This window comes from Narcine bancroftii, chromosome 1 (genome assembly GCF_036971445.1).
Source record: "Narcine bancroftii isolate sNarBan1 chromosome 1, sNarBan1.hap1, whole genome shotgun sequence".
In the NCBI taxonomy this organism is placed as follows: domain Eukaryota; kingdom Metazoa; phylum Chordata; class Chondrichthyes; order Torpediniformes; family Narcinidae; genus Narcine; species Narcine bancroftii.
In genome coordinates, this window is record NC_091469.1 from 195,360,177 (window position 1) to 195,379,343 (window position 19,167).

At 37.4% G+C, this 19,167-nt stretch overlaps 1 protein-coding gene across 3 annotated transcripts in view; it reads right to left on the reverse strand.

The window, feature by feature from the left end:
- Positions 1–2,614: 2,614 nt before the first annotated feature.
- setx (senataxin) overlaps positions 2,615–19,167 on the reverse strand; it is a 118,443-nt gene continuing 101,890 nt past the window's right edge. The window contains exons 18-26 of one of the 3 annotated variants that reach the window (XM_069887041.1): positions 17,510–17,581; positions 16,882–17,031; positions 15,473–15,580; positions 12,593–12,780; positions 11,044–11,136; positions 10,078–10,254; positions 8,886–8,984; positions 8,181–8,268; positions 2,615–5,541 (exon numbers count right to left, since the gene is read on the reverse strand). In XM_069887041.1, coding sequence (XP_069743142.1) covers positions 5,023–5,541; positions 8,181–8,268; positions 8,886–8,984; positions 10,078–10,254; positions 11,044–11,136; positions 12,593–12,780; positions 15,473–15,580; positions 16,882–17,031; positions 17,510–17,581 — 1,494 coding nt within the window. In that variant the 3' untranslated portion in view covers positions 2,615–5,022. Of the gene's footprint in view, positions 5,542–8,180; positions 8,269–8,885; positions 8,985–10,077; positions 10,255–11,043; positions 11,137–12,592; positions 12,781–15,472; positions 15,581–16,615; positions 16,726–16,881; positions 17,032–17,509; positions 17,582–19,167 lie in introns of those variants that run through there. The other 2 variants (XM_069887046.1, XM_069887054.1) reach the window with 2 other exon arrangements.

Consider the following 19,167-nt stretch of genomic DNA (forward strand, 5'->3'; position numbering starts at 1 on the left):
TGATTGGTTTACAGGGAACAAGGATAACAATAAATGGGTCTTTTTCAGGTTGGCAGGACGTCTGCCACAGTGATTGGTCCTGGGGTTTCAACATTTTACAATTTGTATCAGTGGCTTGGATGAAGACATTTAAAGAATAGTTGCAACATTTCGTGGATGATACACAAGAAAGGTTGTTAGAATACAAGGATATTATAAAGGGATACTGATGAATTAAGTGAGCGGGTGAGATCTGAACACAGAATACAATATGAAGTGACATTATTTGACAGGAAGAATACAAGCTCATTATTTAAATAGCAAGAGATTAAAGAACACCAGAATGCAGAGTTATCTGGATGCCCTGGCCCTCGCGTCACAGAAGGCTCATACGCAAGTACATAATTTAATTAAGAAAGCATGTTATTTATTGTTGTGGGAAAATGGGAAGTTGTACAGGCTAATGACGTGCCCACAAATGGAATACCTTTTATAGCTTTGGTTGCCTATTTAAGGAAGGATTTTAATGCAATAAAATCTGTTCAAATGAAGTTTACTAGACTTAATGCCTGTCTTGAGGTTGTCTAACGAGGGCAAGTTGGAAAGCCTGGGCTTCTTTGTAAGATTCTTAAGTCTTAAAAATAAAAAAAATAGGAGGTCAGTTTAAAAAATAATGGCTGCCATGCAAGACAGATGAAGTAGACACTTTTCTCAGAGGGGTGCGAGGCTTTGGAATTCTCTGCCTCAAAAGGCAGTGGAATTTCTATCTGCCTGCATATTTTTTTTTAAAAGACAGAGACAGATAAGGCAATTGAGTGAAAAGTTACGACAGGTAAATAAACACTAGAGTTAAGGTCACAATCAGATGATTAAATGACAAGTTTGAGGAGCTAAAAGATTTTCTTCTGCTCCTCATTCTTTCTTCTTTCTTTGGCTTGGCTTCGCGGACGAAGATTAATGGAGGGGTAATGTCCACGTCAGCCACAAACGAGCCTGCAGCTGACAAGTCCGATGCGGGACAGGCAGACACGGTTGCAGCGGTTGCAAGGGAAAATTGGTGGGTTGGGGTTGGGTGTTGGGTTTTTCCTCCTTTGTCTTTTGTCAGTGAGGTGGGCTCTGCGGTCTTCTTCAAAGAAGGCTGCTGCCCGCCGAACTGTGAGGCGCCAAGATGCATGGTTTGAGGCGAGATCAGCCCACTTGGCAGTGGTCAATGTGGCAGGCACCAAGAGATTTCTTTAGGCAGTCCTTGTACCTCTTCTTTGGTGCACCTCTGTCTCGGTGGCCAGTGGAGAGCTCGCCATAGAACATGATCTTGGGAAGGCAATGGTCCTCCATTCTGGAGACGTGACCTACCCAGCGCAATTGGATCTTCAGCAGCATGGATTAGATGCTGTTGGCCTCTGCCATCTCGAGTACTTCGATGTTGGTGATAAAGTCGCTCCAATGAATGTTGAGGATGGAGCGGAGACAACGCTGGTGGAAGCATTCAATCCTCATTCACAGGCACGTTTATTCACAGCACTGTCATTTGTTAATGCAGTCTTGTACCAAATATTTTTTGTGCATGCAGAAATGATTACGGAACATGCTTTTTCCACACAAAAAGTTATTTCTTTCATTTTAACCAGGAGTACATCAGTCAAAAGGAATAAATGTCAATTTGTTTAAAATGCATTTTGTGCTTTGGGCAAAAACGCACTCACAAGATTGTATTTCTAAAAGTTTTGACCTTTGAAAATGACAAATGTGGTAATTTTCTTGAGAAAAATCAGCTACAAACTTGCCTGCTGGACATGCTGAGCCATGTTTGGCATTCTAACAGTGTATTCGTCATCCAACTTATTTTGGGGGAAAATGTTAATTAAAATTCAAAACAGGTCCACGTACCTTGACAAAGGGCTCAGTCCTGAAATTTTCCCTTTACTTCCTATGGATGCCGCGTGACCTGCTGAGTCCTCCTGTACGTTTGTGCATTGAGTAAGACACTGCTTTATCATCTGTTACTGAAGACCTGGGATGCAGTATGTCCATAATCAGGACTTCAAAAAAAAAATCAAGTTGACGACCTGTGAACTTCACCTTGTACTCAGTACTTGTACAAGCACTGAGCAGTGTAGTTATATTGGTTCATGGTGCAAAAAACAAAAATACAAAAGGTTTGCTCACTTTGAGTGGTTGTGTTTTCCCTTCTTCCTCATTAAAATTCACTTTACTTTAGCTGGTAAGTGGCAAATTTTTCTTACATACAAAATAAATTTAACAAGACATGCCTATCTGCCTTGAGTAGAATTTTGTCCTTAAAGATTAATTGAATTGGATTTTGCTCAAAAGGCCAGTCTTCCTGTGAGAAACTGGACAGTAAACACTGGCACTCAATGATGGATCCAGCTAATCTCATTTGATCTTTGTAATGGGGAAAAAAAATGTTGCCATGGTAGAAATGTCCACATCCCAGAAAACCAACACAAAAAAAAAAACTGACCAGTGTGTCAACAGGAGAAAGAATTCCTTGATTTCTCTCAGTCATGAACATTTAAATTACCAGAAGTGTACTTTGGCCATTCTAGGCCTTTCACATCTGTATGAAACTACGCAATGTATTAAGTAACTAAATGCATTTTTTATATATAAAAAAATTTCCTCCCACAAATGGTTAGAACAAAGAAATTCAAGGAATTTACATGTAGGGCAACAGATCAATCAAATTTCACCAACTTTTTACATTAGATTTGCTGACACCATCTAACAAAATTTACTATATAATCTATAGATTATTCAGCCAAGATGTCCAAAATATGGCACCATTATGACCAAGACGATGTCAGATTTTTCTGGATTTTAGACAACGTAAAGATAGTTTTCCAAAAAAGCTTTTGGACAAATATTCATGTATTATCAACTTTCAAAGCTGGGTTGATTTGGAACTTGGACACCAGATCAGCAGGCATCTGCAAATGAAGTAACAAATCCAGTCTCTGAACCAGTCAAACTTCAAGAAATGTCTCTTCTTTAGATCCATGCATTGTATTGTTTGCTCTGGTAATATATAACAGAGCCTCAGCAATTAAATAAAAATCATAGAAAATACTTACACCATTTTGGAATGAAAAATGTCAAAGCAACTTAAATTTCAAACAACACGCTCAGCACCCAAACAGACAAAATGTTTTACCTTGTATTCACATCACATTCCTATCCAGGCTAAGTGCAGTCCAATCTAAATGTTGTAAAAATGCTGCCAATTTTGTTCTTTAATTAAGAGAAAACAGGAAATACAGTAAAAGTTGAACAATACTAATTTCTCCTGAAGAATGTTCAGAATCAGGTTCTCAAGAAAGTTAACCGTATGCTACTTATTTAATTTTAGAAATCAATTTTATTAAGTAAACAAAAAAAATCCACCATATTTTATCATACGAGTATTCTCCTACTAGGAGAATAGCATGGGAAACAACCAAGTTACAAATATCCTGCCTCTCAAGCTGAAGGACTATTTTGTATTATGCCCAATTCTGTCTTGATTATCATGTGAAACAAGTTTTACATTCTACAGTATCATTTGATGGAGCATGACCACCCCTTTGCAAGAACGTTGCAGATGCCAAGCCTTTTCTAACAGCACCATTTATTCCAGTAACGCATCAGTTCTGACACACATTCCAGACACACGAACATACAAACGCCCTACTATACAGACTTGCATTTCCAAAAAAAAACTATGGACTGAAGGTTATCCTTTTAGATCCATTAAATGTTGGAACTTTTAAAATTATACATACAATGCCTGGTCATTTGCTTTTAGGAGGCAAAACTTTTGGATAACAAGTATATACATATTGCCTATAATTCTAACGCAACTGATATATATACAGAATCTAATGATTGCTAAGCAGCTGACCAACACATCTTCCAGATGTTACAGTGACCATTCCCCTATTTGTACTTCTGAGTAATATTTTGTTCATATTGTTTGACATCATTTTGTTAGTAAAAATTATAACACAAAGACATTCACAATGGGCAGAAATAAGTGGGTTTTGGAAAAGTCATGGCTGCTAGGTGTTGGAGTTAAAGTACACATTCTTTTGTTAATCCTCTCCTAACCAATAAAACCCATTCTTTTTTTAAATAAATGTAAAAGAATGAAGTTTGTACTTATAATATAACTTACTCTTACACTTCAAAATCTCTGCAAGTGTTCTAGATTTGAGGAAAAACACATTACCTAGAAATGTGCTCAATAAATGTGTTTGATAAACATAGTTAAAATTTTGTAGACTCTACTTTGATATCATGATCCATACTGAGAGGGGCTGATGCCGTAAACCAAGTGACTAAGTAAGATCAATCATGAATTATGCATGTGCTACAATTAAAGATCCTATCTTTGTCACAAAACTGCTTTAAACCACGTTTAAATATTGAGGATGTAATTGATACAGCAGTTGGCACTTCAGTTAAAATGGTCAATGTCTGTGGTTCTTTCATGGCAAACTCTTAGCCACACTGCCAAGGGAAGTTGCTGAGGAACCTTGCAGGCTTTGCACATATTCAAGTAGCCAGTCAGAAATTAGCAGACTATATCTGTAAAAGCAGGATGTGTGACTGGATGGGGAAACTGGTGAGCAGGAAAAGCACCAAATACCAAGAATACAAAATAGTGCTTATTTTACAGTAAAAAAAAAAGCATTTTAGTCTATAAACCTGTCATGGTACACCAATCTGTAGAGTTAGACGCACATTTGGCATCAGCCTTGCATGAGAACATTAGAGGCAAATATATTAAGAGAATGTTTTTCAAACCAATATACAATTTCCTTTTTTGTCTCGATTTATGCCTTTTTTCCTTTCCATTGTGTACTTACTTCCCAAAACAGATAGGGTTTTTGAGCCTGTGTGTTGCATCTTTACCACTGACCTGCACAGAGGCCCCAGAAGAAAAGACTGAAATGAGATTGGAAGTTGAAGGATCATTGATCCTGGAATCAGAATATCTTGTCGACTGTCCAAAAATGTGAAGAACATGTTGTCTGGTGCCTACATTCATCTGGATGTAGATGAATCTTCTGGCATCACTTCATGTGATTTTGAAAGAGACTGATTGGTTTTTAATTGAGGTTGAACCTCCTTGAGTAAAGCTTCATCTTTTCGGGCTAATCTCGGATCCCTATGTCTAGGCCAAGCTGACTGCTCTGGTCTAACTGATCTCAGAGGCTGAGTAACAGTATTTGATGCCTCTAGCTGTACAGCAACTGTAGCTTTAGGCCTACTTTGTTGATGCAGTGCTGTTGGTTGAGAAGGGATTGGTGATTTGGGAATGGGATTATCAGCTGAATGACTTCGAACAGTTTTGAAGCTGGAGTCATCTGTCCTGGATTTTTTCAAAACACAAGCAGATTCCCTTTCACTTTTTCGTGTACTAGGATCAGAAACAGTTCTGTGGTAAATGAGTCTTGGTTTTGTAATTTTCTGGCAGTCCCTCAAGTATTCTCTTTCACAGGTTTTCACAATGGCTCCTCTTTTGTTTGCATCCTGAATCAAAGCATTCCAATCTTTATCTTCCTAAAATACATTGGCAAAAATAGGCACATTTGTCAATTTTTGGACACAATGGATGAACTTCTAATAGAATTGCTGTGATATCAAGCTATTTGATTTATCAAGTCTATGCCAATTAGAAACAGAGCAATCTTGTCAGTCCCTTCCTCTCCTCTTTCCTCATTGACCTGAAAATTATTCTCTTATGCCAATCTAATTTTCTATTGAAGGCCCTGATCACTTGTTTCCACTACCCTTACAGCTGACATTTTTACTGCAGTCCAAATCGAAAAAGTTTTTCTCTTGCATCCCATGATCCATCAAACCAAATTAATGATTTGTCTTGTTTTCTTCTTTTAGTTGCAGTATCACACACTAACCTGAATTGTACAGGAAAATGAGAATGATAGCAGCATTTACCATTATTGCACTGACTTTCATAGAATTGAAAGATGTCCAATACCCTGATCTAGGGTATTTATCGAGTAGATTCCTCTTACAATGCTATACAAATTTTGGGCTAGCACATTCAGAACTGAATTTTAAAAATGGCATGATAACTGATAATTAAAGCCATACAAATTTGCTAATTTTTTTTTCAAATGTGGAATCTTATACTTTCAGGCATTAGTTTGCAAATTTCCCAGGGCCTGACAAAATATTCCCTTGGACCTTGAGGAAGGTGAGTGTAGAAATTATAAGGGCTCTGGCAGATATATTTAAAAACTCCTTGACCATGGGTGAGGTGCTGGAGGATTGGAGGGGAACTCACGTTGTTCTGTTGTTTAAAAATAAAGCTCCAAAAGTAACCCTGGAAATTATAGGCCAGTGAGTCTAACATCCTTCGTAGGTAAATTATTGGAATGTGTTCAAAGAGATTGGATATACAATTATTTGGATAGCCAGAATCTGACTTTGTACATGGTAGGTTGTGTTTAACCAATCTTGTAGAGATTTTCAAGGAGGCTACCAGGAAAGTTGATAAAGGAAAAGCTGTGGATGTTGCGTACATGGACTTTAGTAAGGCCTTTGACGAAGTACCTTATGTAAGGTTAGTCAGGAAGTTCAGATGCTAGGTATTCATGGTGAAATAATGAACCGGATTTGAACAGGTGAAGCCAGAGAGTTGTGGTAGATGACTGCTTCTCAGACTAGAGGCCTGTGACTAGTGGTGGGCCTCAGGGATTGGTTCTGGGACTATTGTTGTTTGTCATCTATATCAATGATCTGGATTGAGGCATTGTGGACAGCAAAAAAGTTTTCACAGGTTGCAGAGGGACCTGAAACAGCTGGAAAAATGGGCTGAAAATGGCAGATGGAATTTAATGCAGACAAGTGTGAGGTGTTGGATTTGAAAGAACAAACCAAGAAACGATGTACATGGTAAATGGAAGGGCACTGACGAGTGCGGTAGAACAAAGGAACCTGGGAATATAGATACATAATTCCCTGAAAGTGGCATCACAGGTGTATAAGGCTGTAAAGAGAGCTTTTGGTATATTGGCCTTCATAAATAAAAGTATTGAGTATATGAGTTGGAATGTTATGGTAAAGTTATACAAGACCTTGGTGAGGCCAAATTTGGAATATTATGTGCAGTTTTGGTCACCAAACTACAGGAAATATATCAATAAGATAGAAAAAGTGCAAAGAAGATTTAATAGCATGTTGCCTGGACTTCAGGAACTTAGTTACAGGAAAAGGTTAAACAGGTTAGGATTTTATTCCCTGGAATGTAAAAGGATGAGGGGAGATTTTATGGGGGTATTTAAAATTATGAGATGGATAGACAGAATAAATGTAGATAGGCTTTTCCACTGAGGGTGGGTGAAATACAAACCAGAGTTCATGGGTTAAGAGTGAAAGGGGAAAAGTTTAGTTGGAACATGAGGGAGAACTTCTTCATACAGAGTGTGGTGTGAGTGTGGAATGAGCTGCCAGCTGAGGTGGTGAATGGAGGCTCAATTTTAACATATAGGAGAATGTGGACAGGTACTTGGATGGGAGACGTATGGAGGGCTATGGACCGTGTGCAAGTCAGTGGGACTAGGCAAAATAAAACGGTTTGGCACAAAATAGAAGGGCTGAAGGTGCCTGTTTCAGTGATGTAGTGTTCTATGGTTGGATAGATTTTTACATAGTAAAGGATATGGGGGGGGGGAAAGGACAGGTAGATGGAGATGAACCTATCATCATATTGAATGGTGGAGCAGGGTCAACAGGCTGGATGGCCTATTCCTGCTCCTATTTCTTATGGTAATGTGGGGTGCTGTGTTCAATGTTTTTTTAAAAAAAATCATTCCTTTTAAAACATGTAGAATAATGTAATGATGTTATTTCTACAATTATAAGGCAGCCTCAAATGTTAATGAGAAAACACTGGGATCAACTGGTCCTCCATCCATCTCCCACCATCTCTGCAACTAACATTCTTGACTTCACTTTCCTAGTTCTGATAAACATATTCAACCTGAAGTATTCATTCTATTTTCTCCTTGGACTGCCAAGTGTTTTCAACTAAAATTGTTATGAATCATAACTTTAGAATCTTATACTTAAATTTATTATTACTGTTGAAAATATTTAGTTTTTTGTTTGCCAAGTCAACTGATTTTTTGCTTTTTGCTCCTAGCAAATTATAACACGATTATATTTGAACTAACCACAAGTGTCTTCAAATGTCCCAGAATGAAAAGACTGCAACGAGCTCTGGTTATTGTAACATTCATTCGCTGTCGATCTGCTAAGAACCTTTTAAAAAATATAATAATGATAATAATCAGCAAAATTGATTACATGCATTCACACGTATAAACATGCATTCACACGTATAAACATGAGTGCCAGTATTTTTTTTAATTTGGGGATATCTCACCCTTCACGTGTATTGAAATGTTTATAATCACAAAATGCTAACAAAGGTAGGGCAGTTTTGCTGTAACATGTCTCATTTTGATTCTTTATTTGAGAGATATACCCTTATTTTAGATAGTTCATATTGGGTTCACGAAGTGAATCCCAGGATAAAAGGCTTATCCCAAACCTCAAAGACCCCTGAAGAGGTTTGACAGTTTGCAAAGATATTCTCCCCTTTGGGATAATGTAAATGAAGGAAGAATTTCAGAATAAGGGTCAACTCAATTTACAAATGAGAATAGGAGCAATATCTTGTCTCAGATAGTTGTGAATCTTTAAATTCTGTTCTTTCAAGCACCATGGATTGGAAACATTAAACAAATTTAACCACAAGATAGGTTTTTGAAATGAAGGGGGAATTAATACATTTAGGATCAAGCAAAATAGTGTATTTGCATTCATATTTGAGAGATAGATTAAGAAATAGTAGGGAATTAAAAAAATCACTTCACCCAATAGATTTTGGAAGACTGTTAGCTCTAACACAGCTAACAATAACACAATCCTTCTCACATCCTTGGAACCCATCCACTGTCCCAACTTGCACTGATCTGGAAAAGGGAAAAATGTGTTGAAATTACAAATGTTTTTTTATTAAATTTAAAATACTATAATCCACAAGCAAATTTACAAAGAAGAACATCATATTCTGAATGTTGGAACAGTTATAATTAGTTTTACTTCTGTCCAATTGAGCAAATCTGTGCAAAATACTGCTTAACTTAATCAACTTTTACGTTCATGTCAAATGTGAACACATGGATTCTCAGCTGGCATACAGTTGAACTGACACTGAGCATTCTACAGTACCCCGCTGTCATGACCACTGACCATTATGACTGAAGAATCCTCAACATTTAGTAATGGGAAATTATCAAAAGGAACCACAGCGGAAGCTAACTGTAGCCCCAACAGCATTTATGTACGTTTTCTTTACCAGTAGGAAGTTCTGAGATTTTATAGGCTCTTTTAAATCACCAGCTATAGGCACTGCTTTTCAGCTTTCAAAAGATAAGCCTGGAACTATCTGGAGAGTCAAATTTTATTTTAGAAGATTTGATCAGGTTTTACTTTGATTTGTATATTCATTGAGTGTTACATGAAAGAATATTTGTTTTCAGTCAGGTAGCTATGCTGAGGTGAATGCTCATAACCATCGGAAAAGCATAATCAAAATTGAACACAAAAGGTAGATGCCGATAGACATTTAACAGGAGCGTGTTCAAATTACTAGAGTCTAATGCGCAGGTGCATTTTGGAAAAATTCAGGAATCTGGCTTCAAGTTCCATTAGTGCTGATCTTGTCATTTTTATAAACCTTAACAAGCAGGATAAAAATAACATTGGCAATCAGGCCAGGGGCTGGTGGTCTACACAATTAGCCAGGGTCAAGAGGCAGATAAGATAATAATGCAGGTGCCAATGCACAATTTTAGTGTGAAAGGTGAAAATGCAGCAAGAAGGCATTTCAATGAAAAACTCTTGACTTCTCTTTCACAAATTGTTATAATGCAAATAGCAAAGATATTTTTTCCTCAAAACTACAAGTTTGTAATAAACAGCACAGAAAATATTCACGTGTTATGTCAGCAAGAAAATAAAATGCATCAGTGTGAATGTTTCTGGTATTAATTCTTCACATACTTGTCATGGTTCAGCCTTGCACGTTTACATTCTTGCTCAATTTGCTTGATGATCTCCTCCTTCTGTGCATTATATGGCGTGATCACTCCAATATTACGGCAAAATCCTTTTTGTTTCTCTGCAATCATATGGATTAAAGCTATCACCAGTTTCACTTCCTGTGGATTGGTATAAGAGCTGCAACAACAGGTAGAAGAAGGTATGAGACAAAACAAGAAATAGCCATTATAAGCTCTGCTTGTGAGTGCACTTTTATGGATTGCTCTACAAGATTTCTTCTTAAGTTATAAACAGAAACGTGGTTGGTGCTCTGTGCAGCGAATTAAAGAAAAACACATGGAAGGTGTGAGTGAGCTGAACTAATCAAATGACTTTACTGGAACTTCTAAGAGGTTATTAGCACGATCCCCATGATGCTTTAGCCCACCCCCCACCCCCCAAACGGGAACATTGTGACCATTATCAGCCCCATGCAAGCCTGCACTCTGTGACCCAGTTTGCTTGCAGATCAGTGTAGCCTGCTACAAACAAATAATTTCCCCACTAGAAGAATTGAAAGTGATAACTTACATTAAGTAAGTATTTATAATAATATTACAGAGCCAAAATTTATAGTAACTAGCTACTTGTAATTAATGCAGTGGGTTAAAAGCCAATATGCCACATTAGCTGATTCTGTTTGACAAGGGACTACAAACGCACTCTAGCTGATGAATTACAGTAGCTCAAATGGTATAATGCTTGCTAGCTTCACTTCTATTCATCTGGCCAATGAGAAAAGTCTTCTCTACAGCTACAAAAAATACAACTTTATACATATTGCAGTTAAGAAGATAGTCCACAAAAACATATTTTGTTCTTGATGGACACAAGGTGCTTTCTGCTCTTACCCATCTGCTCAATTCTAGCACTCACTCGGTCTTGCATGTGATTAAAAAATTGGGAACATAAAGATGCAAAACGTACTCTTTTTCCTTGTGTTCACATCCATCTATCACATCAAACAACATGTATGATTGGAAAGGCCAGTTCAGCTGACATCGTTCCATCTCTACTTTTCTGGAAAAAGACGGGTAAAAAAAAAATGATGAGAAATATTATTAGTCTCTTACATGTACACTAAAGTAATTAGAATCAGAATTTATTGTCATGAACACATCATGAAATTCGTTGTTTTCTGACAGCATCACAGTTCAAATATTCATACAAACCACCTGACCAAAAAAAAAGATATGGTGCAAGAAAAATAAAAAAAAAACAAAGTAAGGTATGGTTCATTGATCATTCAGAAATATTATGGCAGAGGGGAAGAAGCTGGCCTTGTGTTGCTGAGTGCTTGCCTTCAAGCTTCTGTACCTTTTTCCTGATGGAGGCAGAGTGAAGAAGGAATGGCCTGGGTAGTGGAGGACCTTGAGGACAGAGGGTGCTTTCTTAAGACACTGCCTCCTGTAGATATCCTCAATGGACTGGTGCCTGTTGTAATGTTGCAATAAAATTACATTTCAAATTATCATTAAAAGATGAGATTAACTTTGAAGACATCTGGGAGGGCAGGGGGTCAGGGATGATGGGCAGAAGCCAGATTTGTTCCATCTATCACCTGCCTGCTTTTGCCTTGCTATTCCCCCCTCATATTTAGACTAGACTTCTCCTCTACATTCTCAATCCTGATGCATGGTCTTGACCCAAAATGTAGACTATCCCTCTACATCTGCACATCCTGCCTAAATATGCTGACTTCCTTTAGCAGTTTGTCCGTAGTATACACATTTTATTTTGGATTACTTATAATCTAGTAAATGCTCCATCAAAGAACTTTATTTGCATTAATATAACAGTACAAAAACAATGTTGCATTATGACAGTTGACTATGCATCATGGAAAATTATGCATTTAGTTGTGGGATGATATTTTAAATAGACTTTTTTTGAAACAAAGAACATTTTTGCAACATGCTGACCTTCACAGAAAATTGGGAAAGAAAACATGAACTAAAATTCTAGTTGCAATAATACTTTTCCACATCCTGAAAAAAGGGTTCAATATTGAAAATATTGATTTTCAACCAGACCATAACATCAGGAAACTGATCCTAAGATTAATTCTAAATTGACAAGCCTTGAGGAATTTGGCTTGCTGCAGTTTGATCTCAAAGCAACTTTTGATAGTTTGGTGCAAACATAATTAAGACAAAAATCAATCATCTTACCACTAAAGGCACCTTTATTTTGTGGAAACGCATTTGTGGGCAAATGAGCAATTTCCTGCTGTAATTGCCTTCAGTAATTTATAAGGGACCATCAATTTTATTATTTATTTAATACAATGAACAAAGACTCACTTTTTCCCATTTGGACTGCTACTGAATTTGTCAAACACATTTCAAACTGACATTTAGCAAACGTACGGTATCAACTGAGAATGTAAACAGTAAGAGCACCAGACACACAAAGATTATTCTTGAGAAACCCAAAAAATAATGTACAAGAGTCTTAATAAGTAATACTTTCTTACTTATCTGTTTTCAACATATTTCCATATATGTATTTGGAGGGAAAGAAGCAGATGTCAGGATGCATCCTGTATTGAGTCAACAGCATTAATACTGGGCTGTGTCCATAACTAGTTCGATTCACTTCATTTTGCAGGCACTTTTGCAGCCGGTACATCATTGATTGGCCATAGTTCAACTCTTTTGCTTTCTACACAAAAAAAGTGTTATATTCTTTTGTGCTTCCCATTTGAGAAGGTCAAGGACTTTAAATGTAGGAATAAAAGACATAAAGCAATATTTTGGATAATAAAAGTAATATTGAAAAACAGTTCTAATTTCGATAAATCAACTGTATTCTAATTGTGCAACAGCCAGGAACTTGCTTAGCATCAATGGAGTCATGCATGTCTCAGTCCTGCACATACTTAGCTTGCAAGTGGAAAGTTGAGCTTGCTGAAAAGCAAGCCTGGATGTAAAATGGCAGCATATATACTTGCCCTACACTACTGTCACGTAGATAGCAGTGCCCATGAAATGATCAAAATAATTTCAACAGTTCACTTTTTTTGCGCTAAATTTTCCTGGAAGACGCAGAGGAAATTCATCCATCATTACATGGGCAGAGAAGGGAGATCTTGGCATAACATTATTAAACATTTGTTAGGCCACAGCTAGAATAATGAGTGGTGTTCTGGTCATCATACTATAGGAACAATATGACTGCAGTGGGGAGGTTGCAGAAGAGATTCACCAGGATGTTACCTGAACAATTCAGTTATGAGGAGAGTTTGGATATGCTGGGTCTCTTCCCTTGGAGGAGAAGAGGCCGAAGCAGAATCTGAGAGCGATACAAAATTATGAGATATATAGGATAGAGAGCGAGAAATTTTTCCCCCATAGCAGAGATATCTGAAGACCAGAGGGCATAGGTTTAAGGTGAATACAAGAGATTTATGGAGAGAAAAGGCCAAAGTTTTTCATTAGGCTTGCAATTTGGATTTGCCCTGAAGCATCCTCCTCATAATTCATAAATCTATCTAGAATATTGTTGTTGGCCAACATGAAAATAAGATTCTGTTCCCTCCCTTTATACAAGTTGAGAACACCTGAAGCCTTACAGATGTTGTACTAGACAACAGACTGCCTGCCACCCAGACAGTGATTCATATTCTGTTTCTTGTTTATCAGCACATAGTATGTGCATTCAGAGTTTACTGAGCTTGAAAACACACTGTATAGATAAGTTTCACTTTACTTATTTTGTCATCACCCTCATCCTCAATATGGCACAAAGCTGACTGTATAGGAATTACAAAGCCTCCAAAATTGCTTTCCATCAAAGCATCAATATTTTTTCAAATGCTCCCAAGTTTAGAGGTATTCCAAATCTAATACAGTAAAACCTCATTAGGACGCGGTAATTGGGGTCCAAGATTTCATACCGCGTTACAGCTGAGTTGAAGAACAGATGCCCCTGCCCCGACGTCCCGTGGCGGCTGCCTCTGCCCCAACATCAATCCCGTGGCGGCGTGGAGGGGGGCTGTCAGGCGCCGGGATTTGGGTGGCCTGCTGATTGCCATCAGCCCGCCCCTTAGCAGTTTGGGGTCCATAGACACCCGCGCTATCAGCGATTCCACGGATTAACAAATTGCATTCTAACAAGGTTTCACTGTACTTGAAATTAATAAATAAAAATCTGAAACCAAGAAACTCAAAATTTGATTCTAATCATTTTTTTCTTTGTTCTTTCTGCTTTTCAAATAAATGCCTTCACAGATTCTGCATCAGGTGCCCATTTAGATTCTGTGATTAAATGGTGGGTAAATACAACAAATTTAGGTTGCACTGGTGGAGTTTGGCCTGCAAGCTTATGAATCTTGCCTTCCTAATGTGAATTCCTATTTTATTGGATCTTTAAAGATATATGGCGCCAAATGGGCCAGTATTTTCTAGCAAATTTCAGCCCTATATGCTTGGGGTTACATGGATGCAATTCAGGGCAAGTATGAAGATGCAATTATCTGGGATTCATCAAGGTTTGATAAACCTGTGCTATGGTTGGGATGTACTACCAATGCAATCTCCAAATATACCAAATTGATAAGTAAACCCATGTCAGATTCCTCTTCTAAGCCAAATTAAGGTTTTAATTTCACTTGGTTTGCTCCAATGGACCAGTCCACTGCATGGCCCCAAACTTTAGAAAAAGGTATACTACTCTGAGCTCTGTCACAGCAAGACATTTCCAGGACAATATCCTCAGACCTTGAATAATCAAAATGGAGAAGCCGCTTCTGGGATAGCAATGAGCAGACTCTCCTTGTCAGAAGCTTAGCAAAATTGGCTGAAGAACCACTCTGCCTCCCTTACTCACTTCAAAAAGTGGTGGTAGGAATATGCAAAGATCTAAAACAACCATATTGCATGCCCTAATAATGATGAGGGTTTGATTAACGAGGAGAAGGCTTACATGGGTCGACAAACACAACACTGGGTGCTATACTGTTCTTTGTTCTAAGATGCAATGATAATAATAATGTCTGTGTTGAATAAATGAACAAAAAGACCTCTGTATGATAACTTACTTTCATGACAAGAATGGTCCTTTTGATGAGAGGATGCAACATTTTGTATCTAAACAGTGTTCTGGCATAGGTCGCCTCTGCGTTATAACTGTAAATGGTGCATAACCAAAATACATCCAATGTACCCAGAAAGAGGAGAAGACCATGGACAACAGGGGAATTGAGGTGAAAAGAATTTAGTAACCAAATGGGTTGGATAAGGAAATGGAACCAGGAATTTTTGATCCAGATACAAAAAGACTCCAATGGTAAAAGATTGGTCAAAAACTTGGTGGCACACAAAAACCATAGGTATTCTTCGAATATGGTTCTTACCATGGAGATAATAGTCGGTGGCAATTGCTCAGAATCTCCAACAAGAATTAGTTTGGGACAATGGTACATCAATGGAATCAGTATCTCAGTTTCGCATGCCTGCCCAGCCTGAAAAGAACAGTGGTACTTTAGGCTCATTATTATTAGTTCTAACTCGTGAACAATTTAAACTAACAACAATATTCTATTACACTGATGGTTCTGAACTTGATGTTTAAATTTAGGCAATTCCAAGTACCTCTTGTGAGAGATCAAGAAAAAAATAATTTGTCAGCTCTACAAGTTCTGCAAAAATAGGTACATCTCCACTGTAGGAGAATACAAGATATTTTATATTTACATCACCATTGTCTGCTACATGTGAAATCTCAACTCTCTATGTTACTTACTACCATTTGGTTGATGGATTAATAAATGTGAAATTTTGTAAGTATAAAGATTAGACAGTCTTGCCATGACCAAATATCTGAAAGATGTTTAGAAAAAGGAGACCATCAAGCATTCTACAGGCTCTCTTTCAAACACCGAGAATCACTCATATTTTACAGTTATCTTTAAATTTTAAAAAGGGGATATGCTTCTTGATAATTTTAAGATATATTAAGACAAGTGTCCTTCAGTAATAACATGAAATATTGTTCTATGGTGGGGTAAGGTGGACCATGGAGGAGAATTTAAAAAGAATAGAAGCAAACTCTGATAAATCCAGTTGTGTTTTATTTCTAAAATTGCACTTGCACTCTGTCAAAGGAAATCCTACATTTATTCCCCATTCTGACTGGAAAAAAAAAACACTGGCTTGAATTTTGCAAACTCATGTTGGTGGAATGTAAGTGGATAAAGATGTGGGTGCAAACAGAAAATTTGGCTACTAACTTTACTATAAAGGTAACAATGATGTAAATCAAAAGCGATGTTAATTTTCCTAATTCTTAAGATTCCCTCTGCACACTATCATCCCTTGCCAAGCAACCTTGTTGATTTCAAGCCTCATTCTTATATAACTTCTTATTTGCATGTACACAGTTCTTCACAATCCACAATGTCTATCGTCTTGGGTATCAAGCCCATAGAGAATCACCAAATACAGACTCCCCACTAAATTGCGTATTAAATTGAAATTGGAAAATTTAATCACCTTTACATAATTTGGTCTTGGTCAAAATGCCATAACTCCCTATTTCATAACTTTATGAGCTTCATGTACTCCAGCAGTTCAAGAACGTGGCTCAGCTCCATTTTGCCAAGAGCAACTGGGAAGATGATAACCATATTTTAAGGATGAACAATAGATTCTCGTGTGATGATAACATGATTGCGTTCCAAATAATGCAAAGAAAGTTTACTATATTTTTTAAGCCCAAACATTTAACAAATTGGCCATAATTGTGAAATTAATTTTTATTCACCTCATCCACAATAACACAGCTAAATGGCTCATGACCCAGTTTTCGGAATGACATTTCCAAAAGTACGTTGCCACTGGTACTCAAAGTACAGCAGATGATGTGCGATTCCAGAATAATGTTTAGCTGAATGTCTCGGGTTCGACCTTGAACCTGGAAAGAACACACTAAGGAATTCATTCTCCATATTAGTGATCTACCAGTAAAACTAAAATATTTGGTGCCCTGCTTTTTGTCAATATCTACTCTGGGTTTTCTTGCTCTTATATTTTTTCCAAACAGCTCTTAAGATGATAATGTTAATATGAAGATGATAATAACCAGCGCAGATGATCTTTTAAAGTTCAAGTTAAAAATTATGCTTACATTTTCCTGATACTCAATTTAATTATTACAAAGTAAAAATAGAGATTAATAATCAGAATGGCTAATTATAAAATAATTTTTGAAAGAAAATTAAAGTTTGTAACAGAATAATTAACATTAGTAAAATGACAGAATAACTGCAATAACAATTATTGAAATTTAAAAATATTCACTTCATTGGCAATGCTTAGTAAATGAACAATGTAGATGTAGATAGTGATAGTGTAGGTTAAGACAGAGAAAAAAGTTGCCAGTCAGATCTTGCCTCTTTTAATTTGCGTCCAAGTTCTGCCCTCTCTCTCTCCAATTTTCTTCGCTCTTGAATTATCTGTTCAATCTAGAGAACAAATGGCAGGATGGAAAATTGCTTCAAAATTATTTGATATCCTCTTTGCTAATGTCTTTACGGTAACTGTAAAACTAATTTGTGAATAAAGATACAATACTTTTGAAAGATAAATTTAGATAAAATTATATTTGAGAATTATTAAATAAAAGCAGTATAAAAATTCAAACAATACCAATTACTTACAAATATTGTACAACTTTTTTATAATGGTTTATATTCATTTTTATGATTAACTAAAGTGATTCCTTTCTCCATTCCACAAAATGAAACGAGCTCAACTCTATTGTTCAAATTAGAAATTCAGAATCCAGTGTGAGACAAGTTTGCCTCAACAATTATGGTAGCAAAACACATCCCCAAGGACTGTAATAAAGTGTTAAAGCACACATGTCAAACTCTGGCCCGCGGGCCAAATTTGGCCCGCGATATAATTATATTTGGCCCGCAAGATCATTTAAAAAATGTATTAGAGGTGGGTATAGCGCATGCACAGTAATACAACAAATCCCAGAATGCATTGGCGTCAGCCTGCTAATCGCCCCCACCTCCTCTGTTTACGTTGCAGGGTTTCACCATGGACTCTGATTTTGGGGCCTGGCCGGTGTCAGGGGAAGCCAAGGCCGCTTCCCAGCGCCCGGAACCGGAGGCCTCAGGCCTGACCTCGCCAGGACCGTTGCCCACTCCCCCTCCCTGCCGCAGGCCGATCCGCGACTCACGGTGACGGGGCCGCTGATCCGCCGAGATGCCGCCCTGCAGCGAGAGCCGATGCCCCCGCACTGTCGTTGTCCAACCCGATCGCCTGCAAACCCCGCCCTCCCGCACACAGGCCTGAGTAAGTATTATGAACTTTAATCTCAGGATAAAACGATCTTCCAATAGTTTCATGTCACAGTGATAAATATATTCCTGGTTAAAAATGGTCCTGCACCTGGATACAAGCTCATTAGCCATAAAACTTGAAAAGTGTGTAAATCAAAGGATATCTGTACCAATGGAAAAAGGGCATGGCAAGTAACCCTGCTAGAGTTCATGCCCACAATCAGTCACCCATTTGATTGTTTCAGGAATCATGTTATTCTCCCACATTCTCAATAGCCCTCAGATTTTACTATTCGACAGCACACTAGCAACATTTGACAAATCCTCTATAGAGAAATATTATTTATTGAATATTTTATTTCTCATTTGTTAATGCTTCTGGAAAGAGTTTATCCAAAACTATTATTAAACATTTATTTTAATAAGAAAACGTTTAACATTACATATGTTGAAAGAAGAGAAAACATGCAGATGTTGTTGAAAATTTTCAATAAATATTTAGTTCGGCCCTCGACTTAGACCAAGTTTTTAATTTTGGCCCTCCGTGAATTTGAGTTTGACACCCCTGTGTTAAATCATCAATGATAGTAATGAAAGAATTTCAACATTGTGTGATGGTATGCTGACAAAATAAACTCATTCCAATTGTTATCATATGGCATGAAAGCCCAATTTTAAAATTCTTGATTATATTTTGAATTCCTACCATGGTCTTTATCATCTACACTTTCCCCCTGCCCTATTGGACAAAGTGG